The 14,928-nt window shown below is 36.1% G+C and overlaps 1 protein-coding gene across 1 annotated transcript in view; it reads left to right on the top strand.

Annotated features, from left to right (window-relative positions):
* Positions 1–6,503: 6,503 nt before the first annotated feature.
* OS9 (OS9 endoplasmic reticulum lectin) overlaps positions 6,504–14,928 on the top strand; it is a gene marked incomplete in the record, with an annotated part of 610,958 nt that continues 602,533 nt past the window's right edge. The window contains 1 exon segment of the mRNA XM_053708203.1: positions 6,504–6,693. Within this exon segment, the coding sequence (XP_053564178.1) occupies positions 6,535–6,693 (159 nt within the window).

A 14,928-nucleotide genomic window follows, 5' to 3' on the forward strand; every position in this document is an offset into this window, starting at 1 on the left:
ACATGTTTTCGAATAAGTGCCGCGTCTGTTAGTGTTTTCTGAAGTTGGTTGTATAACACATCTACATGTGGCATAATATTGTGAAAAACTGAAAGCCAAAACACAAATACCGAGTCTTGTAACATACGCCGAATAGCCCCTGCTTGATTTATTGCTATTTCTTTTTTCGATGTTGACTCTATTTTTTCCATACATTCAATTAACTGTTCCCTGTTTTCAAACACTGTATTGACGGTTCGACTCTTGAAATTCCACCTGGTGGCTGAACCATGAGGCATCCTTCTTCTAACAGTTTCATCTAGAATAGCTATCCGTTGTGGCGAGTTACTAAAAAGTTAGTAATGTCAATTAGGTTAGAAAAAAATACTCGAACTTGTTGATTCTGACTGCTTGCTTGGCTGACAATCAAATTGAGTTGATGTGCGTAGCAATGCACAAAATGTGCATTCTTGTAGGTACGTTTAATTATAGCCTGAACACCTGCATGCTGACCACTCATCACGCTTGCACCGTCGTACCTCTGAGATATCAATTTTTCGGGGTTGTCTATAACTTTTTCCAAAGTATTTTAGATACATGTAGCTATAGATTCTGCATCATGTCCAGCTGGATTAGTGAATTCCCAGAATCTCTCAACCAGTTGACCGTTACCTATAATGTATCGAAAAACAACAACCAATTGGAAGGCAGATGAAACATCAGTAGTTTCATCTGCTATCACTGCTACAAAACTTGCTTTTGAGATTTCCTTTTTTATTTGGTTCTGGCAAACAGTAAGCATACAGTCTAATAAATCGTTTTGAATTTCTTTTGACGTTCCTTTAAAAACAGTGGCACTAGTGAGATGTTCTTTTAGAGATGCATCAAGTTCTGCTGAGAAGTTTATAAGACCTCTGAAAATGCCTGGATTTAATGAATCCTCGCGTTCGTCATGTCCTCGAAGTGCAAGTTCAAATGCGCCGCAAAATAAAATACAATTAATTATTTTCGAAAGAACATAACGATTTTTCGTTACTTGCTCATTATGTTTTTTAATATTTAAACGATATGCACTGTCAAGTTGTTGTTGAATATCAACCCTTCCTAGCAAATTAAACTCTAATGTGGAGTTTAAATGTGATTGTGAACAATTATGTTTATTTATTTTTTGATTTAAACGTGATAAATAGGCGACACCAGAACTCACCCAGCTTGATTCACCACTTTGTTTTGCAAACAGGAGACAATAAAAACAAAAGAGTCTGTTAGATAATTCACAGCCACAAATTCATGCATATTTATCATATACCTCGGGTTTGAATTCTCTTTTGAAATCTCTAGTTTTACATTTTGTCACCTGGATAAGGTTAAGCATAGGTGTTGGCCTGAGCATTTTAATTTCAATTTTTCTTTCCATGGGTAACGATGAAAAATGTAATTGCTTTAGCTCAGACACACTGATTTTACTAAGTGCCATCTTAACTGTTAGTTTACACACAAAGAACAGTACTTTTCTGTTATAAAATATATAACTTTAACTAGGTAAGTAGCCTTGCGGCTCTTATAAAATATATAACTTGTAGGTTAGTTGTTTTGCTGTTATAATATAGATATATATATATAACTTTGAGACAAGTAGTTTTGCTGTTATAATATATAAATAGTAGTATTGCTGTTATAAAATATAAAACTTGACTTAATAGGCAAGTCAAGTTGGTAATTAGCTTTGCAGCTGTTATAAATTATACAACTTGTAGTAGGTAAGTAGCTGTGAAGCTGTTATAAAATATATAATTGTTTTAAAAACTCTGAGACTCTCTGCAAACTGCTAATAATTCTAAACTAAAATAGTGTTTTAACTAGTATAATTACAGCAGGCAGCAGCCGTGACAGCCGTCAACGGGCAAGGTGAACTACAGTCTAAAACTAGTAGGCAAGTAGATTTTTGGTTGTTCTAAAATATATAACTTTTAGGACTGTAGGTAAGTAGCTGTGAAGCTGTTATAAAATATATAATTGTTTTAAAAACTCTGAGACTCTCTGCAAACTGCTAAATAATTCTAAACTAAAATAGTGTTTTAACTAGTTAATTACAGCAGGTAGCAGCCGTGACTTTTATAACTTGTAGGTAAGTAGCTGTGAAGCTGTTATAAAATATATAATTGTTTTAAAAACTCTGAGACTCTCTGCAAACTGCTAAATAATTCTAAACTAAATTAGTGTTTTAACTAGTTAATTACAGCAGGTAGCAGCAGTGACTTTTATAACTTGTAGGTAAGTAGCTGTGAAGCTGTTATAAAATATATAATTGTTTTAAAAACTCTGAGACTCTCTGCAAACTGCTAAATAATTCTAAACTAAATTAGTGTTTTAACTAGTTAATTACAGCAGGTAGCAGCCGTGACACGACAGCCGTCAATGATCAAGGTCAACTACTGTCTAAAACTAGTAGGCAAAGGCAATAAGGCTTAGGCAAGTAGTTTTGCGGGTGTTATGAAATATATAACTTGTAGGTAAATAGCTCTGAAGTTTTTAAAAAATATACACTTGTGGTAAATAATATAACTAATATAATTATAATTTATATTTTATAATAAATTAGACTGTTAATATAACAGCACAGGCAGTTAACTGCTTTTTTGAAAAGAAAAAAAAATTCAAAACTTGCAATCTAATTAATGATCTATTGATTTAAAACTAAAAGTAACCACACTACTCCCTAGTCCTACTCTAGTAGTGTAGATTAATTCTAATAATTAACTTTAAGTATCTGGCCTGCTGCTAATTCACTACACTCTCACTCTGACACTGACAGACTGACCCAATCTATCTCTGACTAAATAACTTTCTGTTCAAAATGAGGGGACAGGGCCCCAGGCAAGAACTAAGAAGCCTCTCACAGTGTCTCACAAATAAATAAATTATAATGTATTGTCCACCGTCCAGCAGGAGGGGAGCTGGTTTTTTAAAACAAAATTCTGCCCAAAAAGCTAAGCAAAGCAGCCCAAGTGAGTGACTGACAGACAGTTCCTCTGGCCCCACTAACTTTCCCTCTAACGTTACCTCTCTAGCCTAGGGCTAGCCCGGCGGCTAGTCTAACAGACAGACAGGCAGAAGAACTAAGTAAGTCAGTGCTGGCTGGCTGGCTGTGTAACTGTAATTCAACAGGTAACAGCAGTTACAGCACAGCACATTAGCACACAGGTCAGTTAGTATTGTTAATCGTTGCAATGGCAAATGGCATGCACAGTAAAGTTCGCTCAGAGTAGACACAGACAGGGTCAGGCTCTCAGTTCACTGACTCCTCTCCGCTAAACAGCAAACTCAAGACTGAAGTTTTCGCGCCGTTGATGCGGGGAGGAGCCGGTGATGACGTCACCGGCATCATGGTGCGAGCAGGCGCAGTCTATCCGAGGGCACACAGGCAACTTGGCTAGAAGTTCTAGAACGCCTGTTTGATGCGGGGGAGGAGCCGGTGATGCAGGGTTACCTGCAGCCAATCAGAGCGCAGCTGAACTTGGCTCCTTGAAGTTGTCCCTCCCCACTCGCACACTTCAGCTTGTGCGAACAGGGATCTATATACAAGCAGCTTAAGCCTGGCCCAGATGCCTGCAGTGAAATAGACTTCACTGACAGGCAGGGTATAGGGCTCTATCGCACGTGCGATTGCCTTAAAGAGACACACCAGGAAACAAAATTTTATATGTTTAATTAAAAAAAAAGCATCAGAATTATTTTTTTTTGGGGGTTAGAAATAAAATATAATTTTTCTAATAGGGGGCTATTGGAAAAATTATATTTTATTCAGCAAAATTAAAAAAACATCATTTTTTTGGGGGGGTTAGAAATAAAATATAATTTTTCTAATAGGGGGCTATTGGAAAAATTATATTTTATTCTGCAAAATTATTTTTTTTCCTCTGCATCTGACAGGGGGGCACGTGCTCATGTGCACAAATGGAGGAGCCTCCACTGCATTTAATATAAAAAATATAATATAAATATATTCTTGGGGGGAGTTTAACCTCTTAAGGACATATGACGGAATTTTTCCGTCATAAAACAATTGAGCAAACTGAAAGCTGTGTCCTTAAAGGGTTAATTGACATACGTTTCACCTTTGATCGATGTATGTATCTACACACACATGTATAAATATATAAAGTAATTATATATATTTATATAAAGTAATTATATATATATATATATATATATATATATATATATATATATATATATATATATATATATATATATATATATATATATATACAGGGAGTGCAGAATTATTAGGCAAATTAGTATTTTGACCACATCATCCTCTTTATGCATGTTGTCTTACTCCAAGCTGTATAGGCTCGAAAGCCTACTACCAATTAAGCATATTAGGTGATGTGCATCTCTGTAATGAGAAGGGGTGTGGTCTAATGACATCAACACCCTATATCAGGTGTGCATAATTATTAGGCAACTTCCTTTCCTTTGGCAAAATGGGTCAAAAGAAGGACTTGACAGGCTCAGAAAAGTCAAAAATAGTGAGATATCTTGCAGAGGGATGCAGCACTCTTAAAATTGCAAAGCTTCTGAAGCGTGATCATCGAACAATCAAGCGTTTCATTCAAAATAGTCAACAGGGTCGCAAGAAGCGTGTGGAAAAACCAAGGCGCAAAATAACTGCCCATGAACTGAGAAAAGTCAAGCGTGCAGCTGCCAAGATGCCACTTGCCACCAGTTTGGCCATATTTCAGAGCTGCAACATCACTGGAGTGCCCAAAAGCACAAGGTGTGCAATACTCAGAGACATGGCCAAGGTAAGAAAGGCTGAAAGACGACCACCACTGAACAAGACACACAAGCTGAAACGTCAAGACTGGGCCAAGAAATATCTCAAGACTGATTTTTCTAAGGTTTTATGGACTGATGAAATGAGAGTGAGTCTTGATGGGCCAGATGGATGGGCCCGTGGCTGGATTGGTAAAGGGCAGAGATCTCCAGTCCGACTCAGACGCCAGCAAGGTGGAGGTGGAGTACTGGTTTGGGCTGGTATCATCAAAGATGAGCTTGTGGGGCCTTTTCGGGTTGATGATGGAGTCAAGCTCAACTCCCAGTCCTACTGCCAGTTTCTGGAAGACACCTTCTTCAAGCAGTGGTACAGGAAGAAGTCTGCATCCTTCAAGAAAAACATGATTTTCATGCAGGACAATGCTCCATCACACGCGTCCAAGTACTCCACAGCGTGGCTGGCAAGAAAGGGTATAAAAGAAGAAAATCTAATGACATGGCCTCCTTGTTCACCTGATCTGAACCCCATTGAGAACCTGTGGTCCATCATCAAATGTGAGATTTACAAGGAGGGAAAACAGTACACCTCTCTGAACAGTGTCTGGGAGGCTGTGGTTGCTGCTGCACGCAATGTTGATGGTGAACAGATCAAAACACTGACAGAATCCATGGATGGCAGGCTTTTGAGTGTCCTTGCAAAGAAAGGTGGCTATATTGGTCACTGATTTGTTTTTTTTGTTTTTTTTGAATGTCAGAAATGTATATTTTTGAATGTTGAGATGTTATATTGGTTTCACTGGTAAAAATAAATAATTGAAATGGGTATATATTTGTTTTTTGTTAAGTTGCCTAATAATTATGCACAGTAATAGTCACCTGCACACACAGATATCCCCCTAAAATAGCTATAACTAAAAACAAACTAAAAACTACTTCCAAAACTATTCAGCTTTGATATTAATGTTTTTTGGGTTCATTGAGAACATGGTTGTTGTTCAATAATAAAATTAATCCTCAAAAATACAACTTGCCTAATAATTCTGCACTCCCTGTGTGTATGTATGTATATATATATATATATATATATATATATATATATATATATATATATATATATATATATATATATATATATATATATATATATATATATATACACATACATGTACGCATTTTGAATTGAAACTATAAATATCTGCTTAGAGATTAACGGTATTTATTAGTTGTTGCCAATATAAGCTAATCGTATGTATATTGTTATAATGTTCCTTCACTACGGTAAAAATTTTTTTATTTTCTACTAATGTAAAGGTGCTATTTACTAGATCGCAACGACCTTTTAAAAAAAAATCTTATCGTTTAGGTTATCTCGACATTCGACAACAAATAGTTAAACATTTGCATAGCCTTGAAATGCCATTCTACGATTGGTTATCGGTACTGCTGACTTTAACCAATTAAAAAAAACAAAAGAGACAGCCAAAACAAGCTCACGCTAGAAAGTCTCTAGCCAATAAAGAATGACAGAGTGTAGTGAGCGATAGTTCGTTTCCCCAATCAAAATGCAACATTATTAAAGCATTCGTAATCTGCCGGGTTCGGTGGGTGGTACACCAGAGGTAGAAAAATGTGAACCGAGAGGTGAGCAGTGATAGACAGTTATCTGGACCAATCCTAATAAAGCTGTCAATCTTTTAGCCAATGAACAATTATCAGGTAGAATAGGCGATGCCCAAGGAATTACAGGAAAGTGTCAGTTGTTTTGTCAGGGGGATGAAGATGGCGGCGTGCAGGTGGTGTGGATTTGCTCTCACTGTTTTATGGCTGGTTATTGGAGTTTCCTTTGCCTCTCTTGGCTTCCTGAACCTAGAGGAGTTAACAGAAATGAAATACGGTATCGAAATTCTTTCGGAACCTGTGATTAAAGGCCAGGTAACAATAAACATAAGCAGGGAAGCAGCTGCTACTACGGGAAGTGCTGCGGTTTGGCTTTAAAGCAATTCTTTTTGACATCCCTTAGTTTTCTCTTGTAGTTAACAATGTGATTTCCTTGGTTGTGATAGACATTTAAAATACAGTTCCAAATTATTTGTGTGGTAATACAAGATTATTTTACTATAAACATTGGTAGTGGATTAAGTGCAGTGCTGGCAACCTGGTGTTACTATCATAGATAGATTTAAATAGGGAGCTTTTCAATGGGGGATTTAAAGTGCTGTTTTTTGCTTAGCATTTTGCCAAACAGGAAGTATTATCCAGCAGTTCGATTTCACAACATGTTGCTAGTAATTTTATATAAGTAGTATGTGATATGAATATTCATATGCTATTAAGACTGTTTTCACTGGTGGATAAAGCTGTAGTTTGATCAAAGCCTGTGTCAGGACTGTTATACCCAATTCACCAAAAATGTTTTTTTGAGAAAAAAAGTTAAAGGGGAGATCATGTCCACTTGTTATAGTAAAACAATCTTGTATGACCAAGCAAACAGTTTTGAACAATAAAATAAGTTCTTATGTAAGATTTGTTTCTATTTAATTTGTTTAATGTCACTGGGTCTCTCAAATGGACCCATGCCCTAAATATAAAGTTTCTTTAGCTCTGCTTTTTGCTCTGTTATAGTTTTTATTTCTAAATCCTAAATTTCAGCTTGACTTAATAGGTAACAAAGTATTAGAGTTTTAGGCATTCTTAAAGGGATACTAAACTCACATTTTTTTTCTTTAACCCTTTGAGTGCTAAGCACTTTCCCACCTGGGTGCTAAGATTTTTTTTTATGTTTTTCTTTTTGTTTTTATTTTTGCAGACCCCAAGACTTACACTGTTGGGGCGATTACCTTTCCAATGGTGGGTCTTGGGGGTCTGTAGCTGCTTAGATAACTGAGATACAGGCTTCTAAGCAGCATGCCTCCTATACTTAAAATTAAGTATAAATAAAGTTGCGCAGTGACGACACCACGCAAAACGGGAAGCCCCGGCGATGCCCGTCACTCTACAGGCACGATCGCCGGAGTGGGTGGGAGCCCCCAGATCTCCCTCAAGGTGGGAGAGTGCTAGTGACGGCTCTGAGCCGTCAGCACCAGAGTGGGAAACTGTATCGGTTCAGAGCCGTCATTACCACTGAAAGGGTTAAAGGGACACTGAACCCACATTTTTTTTCTTTCATGATTCAGATAGAGCATAACATTTTAGGCAACTTTCTATTTCACTCCTATTAATTTTGATTTGTTCTCTTTCTATCTTTATTTAAATAGCAGAAATCTGATGCATTTTTGGTTGAGAACCTGGGTTATGCTTGCTTATTGGCAGGTAGATGTAAGCCTCCAATAAGCAAGCGCTATCCATGGTGCTGAACCTAAAATGGGCTGGCTGCTAAGATTTACATTCCTGCTTTTAAAATAAATATAGCAAGAGAACGAAGAAAAATTGATAATCGTAAATTAAAAAGTTGTTTAAAATTTCATGCTCTGTCTGAATCATGAAAGAAAAATTTTGGGGTCAGTTAGCCTTTAATGATTCAGATAGATCATGCAATTTTTAAGCATCTTTCTAATTTTACGCTTTTTATCAATTTTTCTCTGTTCTCTTGTTATCTTTATTTAAAAAGCAGGAATGTAAGGCTTAAGAGCCGGCCTATTTTTGGATGATGTCGATTTAGTACAAGAAAAAAGGCCAAAGCGTTAGTGATGCACTTAAAGGGCTATTATAGTACAAAAATAACATGCTGTAATTTATTAGAGTGTGTACGTTTAGTGCTATCGACACTGCAAGCCTATGAGTTAAAAACGTAAAGTACTGCTGGTTGTGTACAATCAGCAGAGATAGTTGCACGGCCCACCTGTGTGATTGTCACTACACGTTGGCTCAATGGCCGTGTACATTTGGGATTAGACATTCTCTGCTGCTCCTGAGCGATACTTTTTAACTGTGTTTGACCCCTTTGTGAGGGTTAAACTTCTAGGGTCAGTAGTGCTAAAATGACATGCTCAAACAAATTACACCATTTCATTTTTGTGCTATAATGACCCTTTAAAGTATATAACTTAATGCACTAATGAGAATCAAAACGATGTGCTTGGCTTTCATTTAGTATGCATACTGAAAACCTGGCATGAAGAAAACAATTTGAAGTGCATTATCTATGTATGTATAATTTTAGTGGTGTAAGGGAAATTAAAAAAAAAATAAAATAAAATAAATAAAAATAAATAATTCTTGCTTCATGTCACCTGCAAGAAAAGTCAGATGTTTTGTTAAAGGGTACACAAACTTACCACAAGTAGTTTCACTTCCCTCTCATCCACCTGGAGTACGGGACGAGTTGCGCATTAGTCTCACTATTTACTTGGCTTAAAGGGACATAAAACCATAAATGTTTCTTCTGTTATACAATGTGATTCACTTTCTTAGTATCTAATGGCAATAATTATATATATTATAATTAGCTCTGAGCTAAGATTTAAAAGCAAAAATGAAAAGGTTAGTTACAGCATCTGGCCAAATGGGATAAGCCCAGGTACCACGTCAATGTCCTTTCCAATACCTGGGACCCTAAAACAGCCACACAATGCAAGCTCTCAAATCCAAACAAACTGGGAACAAGGGAATGGTGCGCAGGCTTATGTAATCACCCTAGACATATACAAAACACGGAAGGGGACTGCACTCTCACACTGGACCGGGTACACATCCCATGACCCTGCAACATGCTCAGCCCTGGGTGCTCGCAGGGCTGAGCATGTGTGTGTGTGTGTATATATCTCTATATATCTATATATCTATATATATATCTATATATCTATATATATATATATATCTATATATATATATCTATATCTATATATCTATATATCTATATCTATCTATCTATCTATCTATCTATCTATCATCTCTATTATCTCTATCCTCATCAAAGATATACATATAATAAGAAACTATTGTAAAATACTATATAATTCATTATGCCTCATCTGTAACATATATACTTATCCATGAGATGCCCACATAGGGAGATCTATATATGCCTTATGTATAAATAAGTAATCTAAATCATGAGGATTTAATTTTAAACTGGTACATTTTAGTTAAACAAAAATATTAAATGAAATATATGGAGATTGATGTATATAAAATATATATACTTTTTCCACCTTTTTAATGTGACCTATAAACTGTACAACTCAATTAAAAAACAAACTGAAATCTTTTAGGTAAAGGGAAATAAAAATAAACTAAAATAATATGGTTGCATAAGTGTGAACACCCTTAAACTAATACTTTATTGAAGCACCTTTTGATTTTATTACAGCACTCAGTCTTTTTGGGTATGAGTTTTTCAGCATGGCACATCTTGATTTGCCCACTCTTCTTTGCAAAAACACTCTGTCAGAATGCAAGGGCATCTCCTGTGCACAGCCCTCTTCAGATCACCCCACAGATTTTGAATTGGATTCAGGTCTGGGCTCTGGCTGGGCTATCTCAAAACTTTAATATTCTTCTGGTGAAGCCATTCCTTTGTTAATTTGGATGTATGCTTTGGGTCGTTGTCATGCTGAAAGATGAAGTTCCTTTTCATGTTCAGCTTTCTAGCAGAAGCCTGAAGGTTTTGTGCCAATATTGACTGGTATTTGGAACTGTTCATTATTCCCTCTACCTTGACTAAGGCCCCAGTTCCAGCTGAAGAAAACCAGCCCCAAAGCATGATGCTGACACCACCATGCTTCACTGTAGGTATGGTGTTGTTTTTGCGCCAAACATATATCTTTTGGAATTATGGCCAAAAAGTTCAACTTTGGTTTCATCAGACCAGAACACTTTTTGCAACATGCTTTTGGGAAACTTCAGATGTGTTTTTGCAAAATGTAGCCAGGCTTGGATGTTTTAATTTTTTTTTGTAAGAAAAGGCTTCTGTCTTGCCACTTTGCCGCTTTACCCCATAGCCCAGACATATGAAGAATACGGGCGATTGTTGTCACATGTACCACACAGCCAGTACTTGCCAGATATTCCTGCAGCTCCTTTAATGTTGCTGTAGGCCTCTTGGCAGCCTCCCAGACCAGTTTTCTTCTCGTCTTTTCATCAATTTTGGAGGGACATCCAGTTCTTGGTAATGTCACTGTTGAACCATATTTTCTTCACTTGATGACTGTCTTCACTGTGTTCCATGGTATATCTAATACCTTGGAAATTGTTTTGTACCCTTCTCCTGACTGATACCTTTTTAAAAATGAGATCCCTCTGATGCTTTAGAAGCTCTCTGCGGACCATGGCTTTTGCTGTAGGATGTGACTGACAAAATGTCAGGAAAAACCTACTTGAACAGCTGAACTTTATTTGGGGTTAATCAGAGGCACTTTAAATGATTACAGGTGTGTACTGACTCCTATTTAACATGATTTTGAATGTGATTGCTTAATTCTGAACACAGCTACATCCCCAGTTATAAAAGGGTGTTCACACTTATGCAACCATATTATTTTAGTTTTTTATTTGTATTTCCCTTTACCTAAAATATTTCGGTTTGTTTTTCATTTGAGTTGTACAGTTTATAGGTCACATTAAAGGTGGAAAAAGTTTTGAAATTATTTATCTTTGTCTCATTTTTTTACATCACAGAAACCTACTCAGGTCTTAATAAAACATAATTCTTTTTATTTTGTTTCTTCTTAAGTAAATTTTCAGTCAACGTTTCGGGCCTCACAGAGACTTTTTTCAAGACTGTTTTCTAATGAAAAGGTACATAAGTAAAACAGTTAATACCCCTAAATGTTAAAGGGACAGTCTACACCAGAATTTTTATTGTTTTAAAAGATAGATAATCCCTTTATTACCCATTCCCCAGTTTTGCATGACCAACACAGTTATATTAATATACTTTTAACCTCTGTGATTATCTTGTATCTAAGCCTCTGCAAACTGCCCCTTTATTTCAGTTCTTTTGACAGAATGCAGTTTAGCCAATCAGTGCCTGCTCCCAGATAACTTCACGTCCACGAGCACAGTGTTATCTATATGAAATACATGAACTAACACCCTCTAGTGGTCAAAAACTGTTAAAATGCATTCTGAAAAGAGGTGGCCTTCAAGGTCTAAGAAATTAGCATATGAACCTCCTAGGTTAAGCTTTAAACTAAGAATACCAAGAGAACAAAGCAAAATTGGTGATAAAAGTAAATTGGAAAATTGTTTAAAATTACATGCTCTATCTGAATCATGAGTTGTTGTTTTTTTTTTTTTTGGCCTAGACTGTCCCTTTTTAAGTAACAACCATAAGACAATAAAACAAACAAAATCAAAATTGGCAATGTATATATGTTAAAAGATCACAGAAAAGTCTGTTAAGTTCATATAGAAGTCAATATATGTACAGTTAGTTAAACTGTTAGGCAACTAGATCGAAGTGCAGGTAATTAGTAATACAAAAACTAAAGAATACAATATTGTTTAGCCATACTAGTAAACATATTACAGAAACATGTGATACAATAGATGACAGTATGTGTGTAATTATGTACCTTTTCATTAGAAAACAGTCTTGAAAAAGGTCTCTGTGAGGAACGAAACGTTGATTGAAAATTTACTTAAGAAGAAATAAAATAAAAAGAATTAGGTTTATTAAGACCTGAGTGTGCCTCTTTTGAAGTTTCTATCTACCTGCCATAGAGAGCACCCAGGCATTTCATCATATCAGTGAGTGCTTGGAACCCAGAGATGTATGTGTGTGTGTATATGTGTGATATATGAAAAATAAATTTTAAGAATTAGTTCACTTTTATAGCACAACTCACCATTGACATCTTGTGGCCAGTTAGTAAAAGTACTTAACGTTGGGTGAATTATTCTTAAAAGTTAATTAGTATTCATCCAATCACAGCGTTGCAGATTCTCACACATCTGTGAATGGCTGTTAGAGATTAAGGCAGAGTTATAGTTCAGGATAAATTGGGTCACAGGACATTTACAAAAACTCTGGGTTGGAGAAAAGTGAGTGGATACTCTGTCCAAAATTTTTCCCTGAAAAATATATATTTTTTTTTATTTATTTTTTTTAACGATTTTTATTGAAGTCATAAACAATTACAACATATAGAATATGCCCCAAAACATTTGCAGATAAGTGTATACATATTATGATTAGCAGAGTATGGCAGATAAAACCATTAAGAGAAAACATTATATATCTGTATATCTCAAGTGTCATTACAAAATTTGGGCTATCAATATAGAGACTTCAGTTTTATAATAGAATAACATATATGTAGTGTAAACAAAAATGGTCCTCTCAGTGCCTTATAAATAAAATAGGATATCCAGTCAAATAAGATTAGGGCCAGGGAGGAGTAAGTTCTATGGTTTTATGGGGAGGGGGGATGCAGCGGGCGAGAGCCGCTCAAATTGGAGTAGGGGGGGAGTGGAGGGCGGAGCCGGCCAGCAAGCAGAGTTTGTGAATGCCGTTGAGTCTCAGGGTTTTCAAGTACACTTAAGTGGAGATATCCACTATGTACCCTATGAATAACCTTAAAGTAGGGTATATAAAAGTACGGGTAGTTTCCTATTACGGATACGAATAGGGGAAGAAATTTGTATTTATGGAAAGTAGAGGTCTGATACATGAGCCCCTCTCCTGGGGAGATGCCAGCTATAGGCGATGTGGGTAAAAGGAGTAGGGGTATGACCCGCCGGTAATAAATGCCGGCGGGAAAGGGAGGAGAGGGGTCCAATGGGGATGATAGATGACTAACATGGCTATCAAGGGGTAATACGGACTGTCTCTATACGACCATGTAGAAGATGATGTTCATTAACCCATGTAATATACACTACCTATGACCCTAACATCGCAAAGAATATGGGCACCGCATGGATGGGTGGGAACCAAATTATGGTAATACCTTGGTTAACCATATGGATTACATTGGGTAGAGATAAACATATCCTACTTTGACTGTTGATCTAGAGAGGGAAAAGGGACTTCCATTATATTTATCAGTACTAGCTAGGGGGTGAATAGATGGTATGTGACGTAATTGGGTCATCATAGTGATTGACAAAAATCTCTGCTGAAAGGCATGTCTATTATAGTATAGGATAGGGGAGAGGCGTACTATCATGCAATAAGACATATACATAAACAGCATACAAGTAATAAATATCATAGTCATTTAGGGACCTAGTAGCTTATAAGACAACTCTTACTATAGTATATAATAACTTAAGCTGGTATATAAAAAAAAAAGTTTGTCTTAAATTAGACCTTAAGATGAATATTATTATTAGGCATTAGTACAGTTTAACAAGACCGAAAAATCTATACTCAGTTTATTAACTTGTTGCAGGCTTCCTAATCTACCCTCAAACAAAGTAAGTTGTAATGTGATAAAAGGCTTGAATGGGATTTAGGTGATTCGTCATAGCAGGTGGGAGGTGTCAATATATTACTACTATACAATATAGTAAAGCATACTAGGAGGCCCAGTCTACATAATGCTAGGAAGCTTGGAGCTTGTCATGAACTCTCTGGGTAAGATCAGGTCTGGTAGGCTTAAATATGTTATAGTAACACTATGGGGGAGGTTCCCATTATACAGCTTTAGGTCCAGTATAATCAAGAAAAATATAAAATTGAAGGGAGCTTAAATAATCTATAAACAGCAACAGTAAGCAAGCTTGCCCAGGGTAAGCAGTAAGATAGGGTGGTTGTCTGTATCTGGATTGCTACAACCTAATATTTCTATAATACTACCCATAAAATCCTAATACACAGATAATATCTCTAAAAAAAAAAAGAAGAAAAAAAGATTCAACATATATATATATATATCAGGCGTGATAACGCAATACTAGACATAGCATAACAATGTTTGAAATATGATACAGGTTTTATATTTAACTAAACGCTTTTTAGTATATAGTAGTATATAAAAGAGGTTTAAAAATTAAAGCAGCCCTGGAGTGATACTTTCTGCTTATCCCATATAGCTAATATGTCGCAATATAATAGGTCAAACACAAATATCTCATGGTATAATAATCCATAAGTAAAGGGGAACACAGATATTTCAAGTTATAACAGACATTACCTATTTCATTACAGACTATATGGGCATCACTTTTAGTATTGCCAATATTCAGCATATGTGGAACCAAGTAAAAACATTAATAGAATCC

This window comes from Bombina bombina, chromosome 3 (genome assembly GCF_027579735.1).
Source record: "Bombina bombina isolate aBomBom1 chromosome 3, aBomBom1.pri, whole genome shotgun sequence".
NCBI lineage: Eukaryota > Metazoa > Chordata > Amphibia > Anura > Bombinatoridae > Bombina > Bombina bombina.